The sequence below is a fragment of the Eubalaena glacialis genome, chromosome 4 (genome assembly GCF_028564815.1).
Source record: "Eubalaena glacialis isolate mEubGla1 chromosome 4, mEubGla1.1.hap2.+ XY, whole genome shotgun sequence".
NCBI classification, from domain to species: Eukaryota; Metazoa; Chordata; class Mammalia; order Artiodactyla; family Balaenidae; genus Eubalaena; species Eubalaena glacialis.
In genome coordinates, this window is record NC_083719.1 from 31,889,733 (window position 1) to 31,907,293 (window position 17,561).

The 17,561-nt window shown below is 35.7% G+C and overlaps 1 protein-coding gene across 4 annotated transcripts in view; it reads right to left on the reverse strand.

Moving 5' to 3' along the window:
• Window positions 1–17,561, reverse strand: part of LIFR (LIF receptor subunit alpha) — an 88,925-nt gene that overhangs the window by 31,337 nt on the left and 40,027 nt on the right. For 3 of the 4 annotated variants that reach the window (XM_061189195.1, XM_061189196.1, XM_061189198.1), the window contains exons 5-10: window positions 13,875–14,038; window positions 8,882–9,056; window positions 6,397–6,651; window positions 3,087–3,216; window positions 2,472–2,641; window positions 544–689 (exon numbers count right to left, since the gene is read on the reverse strand). In XM_061189195.1, the coding sequence (XP_061045178.1) occupies window positions 544–689; window positions 2,472–2,641; window positions 3,087–3,216; window positions 6,397–6,651; window positions 8,882–9,056; window positions 13,875–14,038 (1,040 nt within the window). Of the gene's footprint in view, window positions 1–543; window positions 690–2,471; window positions 2,642–3,086; window positions 3,217–6,396; window positions 6,652–7,370; window positions 7,491–8,881; window positions 9,057–13,874; window positions 14,039–17,561 lie in introns of those variants that run through there. The other variant, XM_061189197.1, reaches the window with a different exon arrangement.

Genomic DNA, 17,561 nt, shown 5'->3' on the forward strand with positions numbered 1-17,561 from the left:
AATTATCAGTAAGTTTCCAAGTGACTATTTAAGTACATCATTTATTTTGGACCTACCCCAAATTACAAGATGGTGCAGCATAAAAGTCAACCTAAGTATTTAAAATGTACAAAAAAGCCGTGTTTTGACTTATAACGCCCAATTATAACTTGCTCCTATTGCTGCACTTAGCAGTTTTAAAAATCACATCCTCTCTTTGGTGCCGATTAGTCCATTAACTAACACCAACGGTTACAGCAAAAACTACTAATTCATTCACAAATTTATTGAGCACCAGTTACATGCCAGGTACTATACTAGACCTGGAAATATTCTGAGTAGTAAAAGTCAAACTTACGTTCTATAATATCTGGTATTATAATTGTTTTTAAGTGCTAAATATAATGCTGTTATGATATTGATATATAATGTCTTCACTCTTAGTAAATCTCTATAATAAGTAATCTGAGCGCTTATGCATACCAATTTACTTAATTCTTTTTGAAAACTAAGTATTTTATACAAAATAACCTCAAGGAAAGTTTATAGAAGAATCTTACTCACCAATTCATGTACTGAGTTAGTTTTATTAATTTCAATTTGACATAACAGTTTAATCTTTGCAAAGCTGCCTGGTAAATGCCAGGAAAGTGTAACAGCTGTTGAACTGATATCCTTCACTTTGACTGAAGTAGGAATATGCGGATGAACTGTAAATACAATTTTCAAAGATTACTTTAAAAGCTCTTTTCTAATATGACAAATGAGAGTCAAAGAAAACAAAAAACAGAAGAGATGTCATCACTGCTGATCAACAATGTTCCACCCACCGTTGTGTGGAATACAAATCTCACCTTTACTGCTGACACCAGGCCAGCATTGTTTAAGAACCATTCACGCTCAAGGTTCCTCAGTTGGCATCAGAAATACTAAAAGGTAGTAAGTCAGTCTCTACCTTTAAGGAATCCCTCATTTACTTGGGGACTGACAAACAGAAAGAAGGAAAATCAACAAGAGTATATACATTAAGTCCTAAATGTGTGGTACAGATATTCACTGCTACAGGAGTTTAGATGTAAGTGTAGATGTACAGTGAAGATAGGACTTAAGATGAGCTTTGAAGAATGAATCAGAATGAAACTGGCAAAACAGTTGCAGAAAATCATTTCAGGCTGGGGTCTTGGCAAGAACAAAGGTACAGTGAAGCAAACTGCACATTACACTGGTGATAGTGCATATACCAAATTGAGTGGTGGGAAAGAATCACGTGGAAGATATGGCTGAAATGGCAGAGGGCAGACAAATATATATAAAACTGCCATGCAAGTATAAGATGTAGCTTTTCTGACCTTATGGAAAAAATCAAGACATAACAAAGATGATGAGAGGGACTAATTGATAAAAGTGACTTATATTCACAAGTAAGGCAACAGGAGCATCTACTAATCACTTGCCAGGCTGTATTATAATGCATTTGGTTTAAGCCCTTACGCCCCTGACTGTCTCTAAGAGAAGGCCTCTACGCCACTGCTCTGTGTGTTGCTGAGCCTGGCACAGAGTTGATACACATGGAATGACCACAGGAATGAGTGCCAAAAAGACAGGCCTCTTTTATTTCTATTTTGAGCTGTACATTAATAGGGCTGGTAAAAATTCAGAAATCATCAGCAGTAAAAAGGAACAAACTATTTACTGATACATACTTGGATGGATCTCAAGGACATCATCCTTAGTAAAAAATGCCAACCTCTAAAGGTTAAATAGCGTACAACTCCATTTACACACCATTCCCAAAATAACAAAACAATAGCGATGAGGAACAGACTAGCTGTTTTCCAGGAACAGAGATTCTAGCACGCGCCCGTGTGTGTTGATGGGGGTGGGGGTGGTGTTGCTACAGTGACAGCGGGAGGCGGTTCCTGTGGGTGACAGAAGAGTTCTGTATCTGAACTGTATTGGTGAGTTGCGTGAATCTGTACGTGGATCCGACTGCACAGAATACACACACACACACAATTAAATGCATATAAAAACTGGTGAAAACTGAGCAAGGTCAGTAGTCTGGTTCAGTGTTGAACCAGGGTCAACTGCCTAATTTGGACATGGTACTACAGTTACATAACATGCTACCACTGAGAAAGTCGGATGAAGGACTGTAATTATTTTTGCAACCACCTGTGAGTCTGCAACTATTTCAAAATAAAAAGGTTTTAAAAATTGGGCAAAAAACTATTTTCAGAAATCAAAAACTATCAGATAAAGCCACTTACAATTTCTATGAAACAATTAATTCAAATTTTTATTTGAATTTAATAAAACAGTGAAACTTGAAATTATAAAGATTTTTAAATGAAATTTACAAAATTAGTATTAAGTAACTATAAAGGAAATAATCAGTAAAAAGTAATCTCTAGAAGCACTTTTCATTAATCTCAAGACATTTTACCACTTCTAAAGTTATTTTTAAGACATTGGTTTATGCAGCAGCTTACCTTTTTCAGTTATGTTAACTAAAAGTGTTGATTCTGATTGACCCAGAGGATTTCGAGCATTCAACGTAAAATTGTATATTTCTTGATTTGGAAGCATTTGAAAGAATAACTGATAGCTTTCATTTGTGGGCAACTCAACTCTTTTAAATCTAACATATTTTCCTGAAAAACTGAATTAAGAGAACATTAAGGAATATTAAAATAATTTCAAAATGGCAAGAGATTTATTGCAGGAAAAGATGAACGGGTAAATTTCTAATAAATTTTTTTTTAAAAAGTCTGTATTTCTAATTATAGATATACTACATACTCAGGGAAGAAAATATATACAATGCAGAAAACAGAAGAAAAACATCAGCCATAGCCCACTACCCAGAGACAGCCTCTGTTCATATTTGAGGGTTCTTCCTTCTAGAGGCTTTTTTAAAAAGACGACAAGATATCAAGTCTGCATGTGTTTAAAGTGCAGTATTTATAGTATACCCCATTTTCTACAGCATATTTTGTTTTATATTTGTTCTCATAATATAAATGAAACAGAGCATCTTCTTATGTCATTTAACATCCTTCCAAGGTACTCCTCACTGTTTGACAACCTTTCCCAGAGACCTTTACCTTTCAAATAAAGTGTAACTTGTATTGCGTGGGCCCACCAAGAATGTCGGTCTTCCTGGATTCCAAGTGCATATAATCTCTTTTAAGTCATATGTCTCACAGTTCAGTTTTTGAGGAATATCAGGTGGATCTAATAAAAAAAAAAAGAAAAAAGGTAGTTACTTTGATTATGTATATTTTCTCTGAAAACGTTATGTTTCATAAATGTTAATTACATTTCGGACAATTTCCTTAAAAAATCATTTGCTTACATTTTGAATGGTGCAGGAATTACCATTCTTTGTATGGCATGTTGTTTCAGAGTTCATATTACATTAGGAGTGATGGATTAACTTAAGAGTTAATCACTTAACTTAAGAGTTAGTCACTTAAGAGTGACCATTAGCTCATTTGGAAACTCCCCAATAGCAACCTGAAGAGATCAACTATCATGTTTTTTCCTTAAATCCCATTTCAGAGTCCATCAAATCTCTCAAAGGAACCTTTGTCCAACTAGTTAAATCAGAAAAAGCTACAGGTTAAAAGTATTATTACCTATCCTCTTTATACTGTGATTTGAAAAGAAGTACCAAATCATAAGTCAGTATAAGCCACGTTACAAGCTTCAGAGTTCTTAAACAAGTTATAAGGACTATTATTTACAAAGTCACTCTTGGTAAACTTCTACATATCCCTATATTCCAAGTGACTACTGATCTTTTGTTGTTTTTCTTCTTTAATGAGACTGTTCTGTTTTTGTAGGGGCAAGACTAGAAAAAGAAAAAAAGTTGTTTTTGTTTTGTGAGACAGAGTGATAAATAAAAATTCTACAGTCTGACACTGATTATAGAAAGTGATATTTCTGTAATCTTACTTAACCAAGCATATACAGAAACTGATATTTCCTACTGTCGTATTTATCCAAACTATCTTCCATGGAGGTAAGTTTTGTTAAACGACTATCTACTCATTGAAAAAGTCTAAAAGATAACTTTATTTTTAAAAACCTGAATTTTTAAAATAGTCCTTAGTTTATCAAACAAGACTTAGAAAATTTCACATACTTTCCCCAGAGATAAGCATTACATCCTTCAAGTATCTTAGGTAACATTAAGAGAAGTAATGAGTAGTTATATGAAAGTTTACCAACTGGATAATAAAACTAACACTGACATATTTACTTTGAAAACTGTTTTAAACTTAAGGACAAACTTTTGGTCGTTTTATTAAATTCACATACCCCAAATTTTGAGGATACTTAAAATGCTGATTATTTTAGGATTTGGCAGATATATTAAGTTGAAATACTTAAAATCCAAATAACAAGAGCAAACTAGACAGAAGTAGAAGGAAAAATTGAAGGAGAAAAAAATATGAGAGGGCAGTACTTGAAATATACTGATTTTCTTTTCAAAGAAATTCACTTACAAAAGAATCAATTGAAGCTAGGTAAAAGCTCGGTATAAATCAATTGTCTTTCTATATAGCAGTATATAGAAAACGCAATTTAAAAACATCAATTTTTAATAGTACCAGAAAACATCAAACACCTAGGAATAAATTTACCAAAAGATATAAAAGACCTCATATCACTAAAATAAATCCAAGAAAATCTAAATAAATGGAAGGTTATACCATGTTCATGGTTTGGAAGACTCAATATTCTAAGAATAAAAATCCTCCTAAATTGATAGATTTAATGTAATATCAATCAAAATCCTGTCATGTTTGAATGTGTATGTGTGTGTGTAGGGGAAAACTGACAAGCTGATTCTAACATTCTTTTCAGCCTTTTCAGTAAATGATGGGCTAACAGGCTACCCATAAGGGAAAGGAAAGTAAATCTTGATCCCTAACTCACACCACAGTCTGCCCTTGCTGCAAGTTTCTAAAGAGCTCCCTCCAAAGTGAAATGTTACTGCCGTTCCTGAATTGACAAATATTGATCAATATTTCAACCTCCAAATGTCATAAATGAAAGCTAAATTATCAACTAAATAGGTTTGTTCTAGAACTATGATAAAAGATTAGAACATTGTTAGAAACAATAAAAACAGTGAATATTCTCATCTTTTAAGTTTTAATTTTTTATTTCATTCTTTTAAGTGAGTATCTCACTTTTTGGTATCACTTATCAAGCAGTTTCACTACACTGGTTCTTTACTTAGACTCCATGATCATTTGTGAGGAATGTTGCACATCACTTACTAAAATTCCATTTAGGAAAGAAAATTTAATTTTTTAAATTTCTAAAATTTAAATTCGAATATATCCTCACTCTCACTTGCATTCCAAAATGCCTTCCTGGAAGGCAGAAAGAGAGTAAGGTTACAGCCATCAAGCTGAGAAGGGCACCTAATCCCCTTCTCTTGGGAATCTATCAGCAAATGAATGTAATTTATCATAAATTTCTATGGAAGTAAAAAAGTGACTGAAAGCGGCTGATCCACAGCATAACTGACAATCGTAAGAAAAAAAAAAAGCATAAGAAAAATCACTGAGTGAGCAAAAGAAAATGACAAAATCCATTCACACACTTTATTCATGAGACCCTTGGACCACTAGAAACTTTAAGTTCCGAATGTGAGCAGGAAGGGAAGCACTGCTGGAGGCAAAGCCATCAGTGCATTATAACATTACAGTTACCACAGGGGAGGGGACAGAAAAACTCTAAATACAAAAGTATCTGTGGATGTACAACACAAGCCATATAGGTAGGGCAGTCCACCCACAACAACTTTTGGAAACGTCATGGAACGTATAAGTGACCATGTTAAAAGATGCCCCTGCATTACGGAGAGTACATCAGACACAGAACACAGTGAGAGGGGGACTCTTCCTCCCCCCATGTCCTGCAGCCACCCTCCTCTCATCAGAGAAGCGTAGGTTATGCTTTTGAAAGATTTTGTGTAAAACCATCACAATTTCTTTAATTCAGGTACTTAAAAAAAAGGTATGCTTTAATTAGGTGGGAAATTAATTTATATGAAAAAATTCCTAAATGATGTAGGAGTAAGAAATATTATATACTACCTGCCCTTGACTCAACAAAGCTGTTAACTAAGAATTTAAACTAAAAATTAGCAGATGAATGTTTCAAATCTTATTACAAAAGCTACAAATTATATAGATACAGGTATGTAGAAAACAAGCTTAGAACTCACCTTAAAACAAGCAAAAATGCTGGTACCCTCATATGTCATTTGTATCAAAGAATAAAAAAATAAGAAAGAAATAAAATCATCCCCCCAAAAAAGCATTAAGGCTTTCAAAGAGGACCAAAACAGATTAATAGGAACTCTTTTCTTAAAAAAAAAAATTATATACTTACATCCTGCAAAAATAACTGTTCCAAACATGTTATCTTCTACAGAGAAAACCACATTTGTTCCACTACTTTCGGAAGCAGAAATATTACGGATCTTGATTGCAACATTTTTCCCATCAAGATGGATAAGGGGACAATATGTACTGCCAATCTGTGCTGATAACACTTTTTCTTGAGTCACACAACATACTGTTATATCTGAGCCTACAAGTAGCACTCTGTCTTGAGGAAAAACCTTAGTCTGAGAATCAGGAGACCCTAGAAAGAGCAAAAGGAATTATAAATACTTTAGAAGTCTTTTACATAAATTAGCCCAGTGTACATAAAACACACTGTTAGGTACTTTGTAATTATGGTGGCCCAAAGATAAGGTACGCTCCCCAGGTTTCAAAGGAGCAAGACATACACAAGAAATAAAAATGTGTGTGGTTTTATTTACTTATGATGGGGTGATGGTGGGGGAGTAGAGGGGGCTGCAGGTCAATGTGTAAGGTCACAGGTTAATATCTAAGAAGTCTAAAGGTTCAAATTAAGTGGGTTTATCCACATGTGAAAAATCCACACCAAGAAAAAGGTACACATTAAATAATTCCATTCCTTTGAAATTATTCTAGGTATTTAGATCAGATGTCCTACTTTCCATCAGCTTGCATGTATGGTTAAATACTCCACATCCTAAAAAGCACTTTCTAAAAAAAATCCCAACTCTGTAGGTTAAAGCCACCCCTTTGTTTTTATTTTCCTAAATAGCCAATTTAAAAATATTATCTCTAGTCTCCTTTCTACCTACTCATTCTTTAATCTACTGCAATCTGGCTTCTACTCTGGCCACTTTACTAAAATGGCTCCGTGGCCTAACTGCTCAATCCAATGGCCACGTCTTAGTAATCGTTCCTTCAACTTACACAACATCGGGTATGTTGCCTAAAGTCTTCCTTCTCAAAACTCCCTTCTCTCTTGGGGTGTAGACTACTTACTTTTGCTACTCTTAACCCTCCGGCTGCTGTTTGCTTTGCTGGCCTCGTTTTCTTCCATCCTCCCCTCCTCATACAAGCTTCTAAGAGATGTGTCCTTGGTCTTCATGCCCCTTTCCTTGAGTTACGTTAACCTCCAAGATTTAAAAAATTTCACATCACGTATGTTAACGATTCTCAAACACACAGTTGACCCTTGAACAACACGGGTTTGAACTGCATGGGTTCACTTATGTGTGGATTTTTTTCAATAGTAAATACTACAGTACTACAGGATTTGCGGTTGGTTGAATCCTCGGATATGGAACCACAGATACGGAGGTTCCACGGGTATGGAGGGCTAACTATAAATTATGTGTGGATTTTCCAATACATGGAGGGTCGGAGCCCCTAACCCCCAGTTGTTCAAGGGTCAACTGTATATCTCCAGTTCGAACTAATCACCTGGATGCCGAATTTGTATTCCCAACTGACAATGAGAAATTGCTCCCAGGCACTTCACAGCTACCTCAAGCTCAACACATTAAAATTGAAATTTATCTTTCCCACCTAGTTTGTTCATATAGTTTCTGTCTCATTGGACAGCATCACCAGCTACCCAGCTGCCCAAACTAATAGTCATCTTCGGCTCTATTTCTCCCCTACCAAAAGCATAGGCACTAATTCTAATTCGGTCTCTTCAGTGTTTTTATACTTCTTCCCTCTTTTCATTTCTAAACCCAGGTGTCCTATTTTATACCTTCACTGTCTTTTGCTGAACTACAAGATTCTCCTTATTAATCTGCCTGCTTCCAGTCCTTCCTCTCTCTGATCCATTTCTCCACATTGTCACTAGAGTGAATAATCTACAATGATTACCAGCCTTTTAAAGCCCTTTACTTTATCGTCAACAATTTTCTAGGCCCTCTCTCACACTGCCAACATTATATCTGCATATGAATTTTATTCAATGTACAGATGATTTTTGATATACCTGCAGATTCACACTGTTAATTTTATTTTATTTTTTTGTCCACGCCACATGGCATGCGGGATCTTAGCTCCCCGACCAGGGATCGAACTTGCGCCCCCTTCATTGCAAGCTCGGAGTCTTAACCACTGGACTGCCAGGCAAGTCCTATACTTGCGGATTCCCATGTTCTCTGCAGTAACTGCAGCTCACAGCGGTCTGCTCTATGGGCAAGAAATTGGGAGCTATATTTTAAAAATATGGACTTGGTCTCATTACCGCCTACATAAAATTTTTAAATGTTCTTCCAATGTCTATTCGAAGTGATTTTTAAACCTGGATGTTTATCCAATCACTCAGTATGTTCTTTAAAAATACAGATTCTTGAAGCCTATCTCAGAGTTTTTGAATCAAAATGTTCTGGGGTGGAAGACTTGGAAGATCCCCAGGTGACCCTCATGCATCCAAACGGGGTTCAGAGAACTAAAACCGTGAGCTAAACCCTACCCTTAAGCAAGACTAATCTAATTCATCTGAAACGAAAATTCTTTAAATATGCACTTACAAGAGACGTTCTTCAGAGGGCTCCAGTCGCTCCACTCTTTACGACCAGAGAACTGAGGATCATCAATGTAGCATCTAATTCCCACATAGTGAGTGGCGCACTCCAAGGGCATGTCTGAGATCCAGCTCCAGTGATGAACTGTATCTCTGCCATTCAGAGTTGTGTTGTGGGTCACCTACAGAATGAACACAAACACAAAATTCTATTTCCAAGTACTATGTCCTGCTTTCCTTTAGGGTTAAAAAAACACAACAGACTGTATACAATTACCAGCTAAGTAAATCAAAGCTTTAGTTCTTTTGTAAAACTATCTGTTTTCTATAAGGCATAAAAAGAGAGTTGTAGTAACAATAATTATGATTCATTTATGTTTACTTCTTCAACTTTAGGGCCTACTTCATTATTACACAAGATGTTAATATTTCAAAACATTCAATACAGTTCACAAGAAAATACACCATTGCCTAAAATGGTCCCATTTTTCATGGAGAAAAAACAGTTAATGCTTTTTTATCTCCAAGGGTTAAAGTCAAAGAGAGGAGAGCATTTCAACAAAATAAACTATTATTTTAGACTGGATTTTTTTTTATATAAGTGTCATATATTTCAACTTTTATTTTTAAATATGCAACTTATAATAATATAGAAAGCTTAATTTCAATTGTGGAAAATGGGCAAGATTTCAACCAAATATATGAGGATATACTAAAAGAGACCTTGGGACTTCTGGTTAAAGACAACAGATTAAATAAATGTACTTCCTTCTCTTTACTTCATGAAATTCCTCTAGGACAAAAGTACAAGATTTTTTTTTAAAAAAAGGCACAGATGCACAAGGGCAAAAAATTGAAGAAACAACACTGGTAAGATGCTGGACACTGGAAAGCAGATGGGCAATGGTAACTAACTATGCATTCTAAAGGCTGGGGCACTCCTGCCTTCTTCCCTACTCAGCCCCCAGGATACTGATGGCCAAGTACATACTCACCAGGTAAGAGTCTAAACAAACTTTTCTAAGGAGCATATGAACAGGTCAAGATAAAAACCTAAAATAATATTAAGATTTTTCCAGCTTGACAGCCCATCCTAATCACATACAATGATGTCCCAGTCAACAAGTCCCACCCAGGCAAACAAAAGTTCCAATTAGACTTGTTTTATTATCCAAGAACCACTCACTTAAATATGAGCAGCAACCAGGATGACCAGAAAGTGGAGAAAAAGTTCTAATGTGAAAGTCAAAGATCAAAATAAAAAAAAGCAATGTGAAAAAACAGAATGCACAGAAAGAAAAAAAATTTTCAATCACTGATATCCTCAAAGATAAGAAGAGATATTGCATCCATGAAACAAGAACATGATAAATTTTTTAAAAAAAGGACTAAGAAGAGAAAAGGGATCTCTTGTATATTAAAACGTATATTAATAGAAATTCAAAAGTGCAAGATAAAGTTTAGGAAAAATTGCTCAGAAAATAGAGCAAAATACTGATGGAATGTAAGAATGATAAGATATTTAGAGGAAAGGTCAGAAAGGTACAATTTGTAAAGAACAGAAGTTCTAAGAAAAAAAGGAGAAAACAGAGATGAGGAAATCAAAGACATAAAATAAGAAAATTTCCCAAGCTGACAGGCATGTGTTTTCAGACTGAAAGGGGCCTAATGAGTGTCCAGCACAACAGATGAAGATAGATCCACAATGAGAAGCAAATGGAACAATGCCTTCAAAATCTTGAGAAAATTTCCCAACCTAGGATCTTTTACCCAGCTAAACTAGCAATCATGAGTGAATGCAGAATAAAGACATCTTCAGAAATGTAGTATCTCAATGTATTCATCAAGTAGCATTTTACATTCCCACCAGAAGGGTATGAAAGTTCCAATCCTTCTGAATCTTCTCAATATTCGGAATTGACAGTCTTAAATTTTCCTGGCAACTGATTTAAATTTTTTAAAATAAAATATATCTGTAAGCTACCACTGCAGTTAGCAGAGAGTATCTACAAAAAATAGCAAATAACTACTAGAATTTATGCTTCCACCAAAATGAGGAAACAAGGAATTCAGGAAAAAGAGGATCCATCATAAGACAAATATAAAAGGAATCCTCTGGATGAGGATGAACCATAGCTTCCTAACAAATGTGCTGAAAAACATAGAGGTTTGTCTTGAATGGGTTACAGGTATACCCAGGTATTAATCTCTTCAAACCAAGGGTTGGCTACTGGGAGTGGAGGCTGCTGGAGCTCCTGAGAAACCTCAGAATACTCAGCTATTTGCCACACTTTGTGCTATACAAATATTGGCAGCATCCACATGAGCTCTTATATGAAAAGGGTCAGGAAGTAAGTCAGAAGGCCCTCAGAGAGATGTATTCACAAAGACAAAACTGATGTTTGTTTGAACATTTAGACAGATTCACACAACCTAGAAAGAATTTAGGATTGAATTAATGAAGCAGACAAATAAAAACTAAAAGTACAAGACAATACAAGAAGATGTACAAAAAAAAGGAAAAGTAAGAATAGTAAACACTACTTGGTTCAGTTATAAATAGTGTTTACATAACTGTAATCCAAATAATGAATAATGGTCTACCAAAAATTATAACATAATGATATTGGAAAAAAATAAGAAGTGGAGAGAGAGAGAGAGAGAGCACGCGCGTGCGTGCACACGCATGTGAGTGCACATACATGCGAGTGCGTGTCCCTGGGCTGGGAAGTGAGACAGGACTAAATTCTCATTTTCCATTGTGGGAAGTTAATAAAACATTGCTCAAAAAACTAAAATAATAATAATAATAATAAGAGCAACATAAGCGTGCTATCTGGAAAAATGGAGACAAATAATAAAAGAATCAGCTAAAAGAATTCATTGTTTACAAGAGAGAAAAATGAGAGGAGGAGAGAGGGCTGCATAACTCCCAGGCATCATTCACATCCTGGCTTGCACAGTGCAAAGCTTCCACAGCTGTTTGTGAGGCTGCAGGCAGAAAATGTCAAGTTATAAATGAAACACTATAAATGAAACTTATAAATGAAACTCACATTTATAGTGTTTCATGATCTTTAATGATCTTTAAGCTATTACAAAATAATAGCATTATAACCTGTCATAAAATGACTAATTATAAGCAATTCTACCTTAAATACTAATACTAATAATATAATTATAAATAAAAATGTCATATTTACTATGGACAGGAGTAACTTTTTAAAATTAATTTGTTCTAGCTCTATTTTTCTTGCCTCTTGCTATTTTTCCCCACAGAAAGATTTTTCTCCAAAGATCATATTCCAGAAAGTAGGGAATTACTATCTTGCCATTGCTGTCTTGTTACGCATCTTCTGGCAATGAGTTACATGACCTTAGGATAATATTTCCGTTCATTTATGTTTGATTTCACTTACATGTCAAAGAGTATCCCTCTTACTCCAGCATCCCTAAGTCAGTTAAAAAAACAAACAAACCATCTAGCTCCCAAAGGAATTAATAACAACTAATAGCTGTTTAGTAGCTTTACAAATATCATATCATTTACTACAGCAAATATTAGCACCACTTTACAAATAAGAAAAATGTTAGGCCATAAAAAAAGCTACACAATACAATTTTAAATAAGTAATAGTTTTAAGACAACAATGGTAGAGCTATATCAAAGTTAGCTGCAAATCAGACTGACACACAAGAATTGCCATTAAAACTCAAGAAAAGAGAGAGCATTTTTACACTGAGGTAATTAGAATGGGCTTTAAAATAAGGGATAGGATTTGACCTGGGTCTTGAAATGTGTATTCAATTTGTATAGGTGAAAAGGAAAGGGAGGGCATCTTAGATGAAAATAAGTATACTGATTATGTAATACAATACAGATCGTACTGGTTAAGGAAGAGCACAGATTCTGGAATCAACTGTCTGGGTTTGATTCCTGGTTCCTCCACTTAATGTCTTCCTGTGACTCTGTATCTTCATCTGTAAAATGGGGGTGATGCTAATAGAGCCTCCCCCAGGGGCCTGTTGTGAAGATGCAAACTATTAACATATAGAGAGCTTTCACAATAGTGCCGGGAAGGGGAATGCCAGAAGCACTGGATACAAGATAACTACAATTATGGCCGCTATTGTTTCAGGATGTAATACATAGGTTGTCAAAAAGGAAAAATAATACAGTGACTATGAAATACAGAATAATCCTATTTATTATCTTTACTATTTTATCTATGTACTTAGGCAAATAAACTGTAAAATCATGGTCTTCTAATTCTTAAGTCTACAACTAGGCATATTTCAAGTGCATTAAAGAGGAAAAGAGTAAAAGGATGAAAGAGGGAATTCCCATGTACTAGCTGTCAATACTTTTCACTGCTATTTCTCACTATTCCTTAGATTAATAACAAACTAAAGATGGATCATTAGGAAACTATTCATAAACAAGATTTTAAAAATTAGAGGAAAAAAAACCATGTACTATTAAATATAAGAATGTTATTTTGGATTCAGATAAATTCAAACTTACAGATTTATTCAAACTTATAGATTTATACAAACTTATAGATTTATACTTATAGATTTCTCAATAATTACTATGGCTAAATATGTTGCAAAACATTTATTTTTATGTCTATAATGTTAGATAATTTATAGTAATATGTAAATTAAATTATATGTATATTTTTAATTTCATTTATGTAAAAACATGCATATAAAAAAGGTTAGACAGGAATACACAAAGATATTGTTTACTATGTTCAAGTGGCAGAATCATGGATTAATCCTCCCTTAATTTCCTAAACTTCCTATAATGGTTACACATTATTTCATTAATTTAGTGATTTTTTTAGGCATAGCATACAGTTTTTAATGAACCCCCAAAGGATATCTGATTTACTTCTTTAATAATCTAAAGGTTCACTGTTGCCACTTTAAAATTTAAAAAAAGTATTCAGTTTCTTCAATGACACAGGAAAAAAACTATTTTTGTTCAAACTTACTAATTTTACGATTTCCATATTCTTTTTACGTAGAACTTTGATTTCCCAGATGACATTTGAGTGATGTGGAAAAACAGAACCCTTGTCATTCCACTTTAGGTGTAATGCAGAAGTTGAGAAATCAGCAGACAAATCCAAGATCTCTGGAGCATCTGGAATTAAGGCTTAAAAAAAGGAAACAAAAGATAAAACTTAGTCAAATAAGTAAATATTTTTCATATTATAATCCCATTAATCAACTAATTTTAAACTCTACTTCTTGATCAAAAAACAATTAAGGATTAAAGTAAATTCTTGTACCTACTACTGAAAAAAGAGAATAAATATATGTATTTATTTGTATAAGCAGCTCCCAGGTGTTCATCAGCCAAATCTGAGAAAATTATTTACCAGCCCGCTGTTTCAAATCCATAATACATCTTCTAATACAAACAGCAACTGAGTTCCCACAACACTCCAGTGTCATTGGGTCTGAAATCCCCAAGCAGACAACATTGGAGAGAAGTAAAAAAGCTCCCTTTGTATAGATTATGGAGAGCTGGCCTTGGTAAACCTTTCCATCTGTTTTCTCTGCACCCTTCCCCATTCATCTCCAGTCACAGCCTGCATGCTAGGGAAAGCTACCACTTGAGGATGCAATGAGCTACTACTGGCATAGGCAGCAGTAAACAGCAGCAAGACCGTGGTAGTGACCAAAGCATTGAGTTGAGGAAGCCAACAAGGTTCTAAGAAGTACTTGGCAGGATCTGGGAAGTCCTTCAGAAAGGCTAGTTTGCAGTGGTGTGCAACAGATCTGCAGGTGACTGAGAAAGAGATAAGGTGATCCAGCAGGAGACAGCTGGAGAAAGCCTGGCTATAGTAATAAGGATGTGGCTCAGGATGCCATATATGGAAAAGAAAGGACAAAATCTAATGGGCATTTCAAAGAAATGACTGGATCAAAGAAATGAAGGATTAGTAATAACAAGACATGAAAACACCTAAGATTTCTTCAAGTCACTAGCCCAGAAAGCAGGAAGAAAGGCAAAAGGTATCAGGGACAATTGTGAAGAGATGTGGGAGTCTGGCCATGGATGACTAAGTGTTGGGTAAAAAAAGACCATCAATGGACGGGGGAGGTGCAGACAGTAAGTGAGAACGGGGACCAATCAGAGCATGCACACAGACTCAAGAGGAACTCGCTGAGTGCAGCTCAAGAAATGAACATAACACACTGACACAAAACAGCCGAAGCTTGTTTGACAGCTAGTGACACAGTCACACCTTCAAGGAGCCAGAGACCCCAGCAAGAATCCCGAGAGGGAATGACGTAGAAGCAAAAGGAAACCAGAGAAAATCTGGGATCACTGAGATCAAAAGAAATGGGTTGTCGTCCAGGCCCAAGAAAACAGAGTTCAGAGAGGAAGGCTGAGAAAAGACCACTGATGCTGGTGAGGGTACCGTCAATTCCTGAGAAAGAAGGCTGGCAGGGCAGTAGGCTGTGAAGCTGTAGTACAAAAGGTAAAGAGAAAAACCATGCTCAAGGATAGAGTCTCTCACAGGGAGAAACTGGTAAACTTAAAAAAAAAAACAAAAAGGTAGCCGAAAGAGTAAGGTATTCTTCAAAATCTTCGAGTCTTCCTACCTGTAAGGAGTGAGTATAGTGATGAAAAATGTGGGGATCAGTGGGAAGCACACAGGTATAGCCTGCTCTGCTTTATGGAGCCCTTATGAAGGGCTCTTTCTTGCCTGTGCTCTCCTCAAATGACAGTAAGGTGAAGGGAAGCTAAAAGAAATCCAGAGCCACAGCCTCTCGGCCCTGTATCTATCCTAGTGCTGCCCCAGGAAGTTCAAGGACCATTAAGTAAAGTCACTTCCAGCACAACTGCGGGAGCTAACAGAGAGAGGGTGGCTGAATGCGCTGAAGAACAAAAATGGCAAAGCAGACTAATATAATATAAATTATATATAATATAAATTAGTCTTGGAACTTAAAAATAAGTTTTTACTAAACTTACTTAAAATGTACTGACCACAGTGCTCTACACTGGATTTATGTAAAATGTTTAGGGCCGCACAGGAAATAGAACATGTGGATTAAAGCCTAAAATATGCAGCAGTCAACAGTTACACAGCTACATAAGGACAGTGGAGGGTGCTTTACACGAGAAGTTTAAGTGGGAAACTGCTTTTAAAAAAGAAGGAACAAATGAGGAGTAACAAGCTGATTCAGTGCCAGGAGGGACAAGTTCAAGGTGGCAGGGCAACCACACAGAGCAGAGGCTGCCAAGAACACGGATCCTTCAAATGTTCCAAGATGACACAACGTAGTAACTTAAAATTATGAAACATGAGAGTACTTTATTAAGGCAACACTCATCTATTAAAATGCTTCCCTCCCTGAAAAGTACACATAATTAACATTTTATCTAAATAGCAGTGGGCTATTCTTCAAAACCCAAGTCATATCTAATATTTCAAGCTAAAGACAGTAACAGCCATAATTACAAATGAAAAGATTAAACACAGTTTTTTCACGACTTCATAGTATACTTCTTCATTGTATACCAGGGAAGTTCCCCTAAGCTCCCACGAACTGTCATCTGCATTTTTCTCCAGCTAAAATACGCTTGAGGACAATGTTAGCTTCTTTATAGAAACTAGAAACTTTTCAGCTAGAGAAAATTTCATCAGTCTTGTTTATTTTTTAAATAAAGCTGGTTTATCTTTACCCATAACCTCCATGCCCCTTCTGCCTTAGAACATCAGAAGATGGGAGCTTTCCCAGCTCTTTTATAGGATCCACGTTATTTTTTCTGCCTCATACAGATCCAAATTTTTAGGTTATTTTAAGAAACTTAGAGATTAAAAATCTTACAAAGACTTATTTTTGTGCTTGCCCTTGTCAATGAGAAGATTAGAGGGGACTTTCCCAGTGGCACAGTAGTTAAGAACATAGGTTCGATCTCTGGTCTGGGAAGATCCCACATGCTGCGGAGCAACTAAGCCCGTGCACCACAACTACTGAGCCTGCGCTCTAGAGTCCATAAGCCACAACTACTGAGACTGTGCGTCACAACTACTGAAGTCCGCGTGCCCTAGAAGCCTGCGTGCCGCAACTACTGAGCCCGCATGCTGCAACTACTGAAGCCCGCGCACCTACAGCCCGTGCTCCACAACAAGAGAAGCCCACGCACCGCAACGAAGAGTAGCCCCCGCTTGCCTCAACTAGAGAAAGCCCACGTGCAGCAACAAAGACCCAACACAGCCAAAAATAAATAAAATTTAAAAAAAGCTTATTAGATATATGTATATGTGTTAAACATCTTCTTTGCTTTATATGTATACTTTTGAAAGCATCTTAAGATTTGGAGAAAACTTAATTTCTCATACTTTTATTTAGTAGCAAACTGCCAAAGAACCCAAATCTTCTAATGCACAGCTCCACTATCATTTCACAGCATCTCTTGCATATGACAGGTGTTCAAAGGTTTGCTGATGGACCCACCTCCTTCTCTTATATTCATCTAATTTGCTTTTCATTTTCTTATCAGTATTTTTCTTATTTGAGTAGCAGTAGTAATATCTTAATGTTAGGATACTGTTAATCTAATATTCAAATCACAATGAGGCCCATTATTATTAAAAATGCTGTCAACAAATTACATGCTATGCAAAAACAGTGAACTATTAATCAAGTAAGTCACC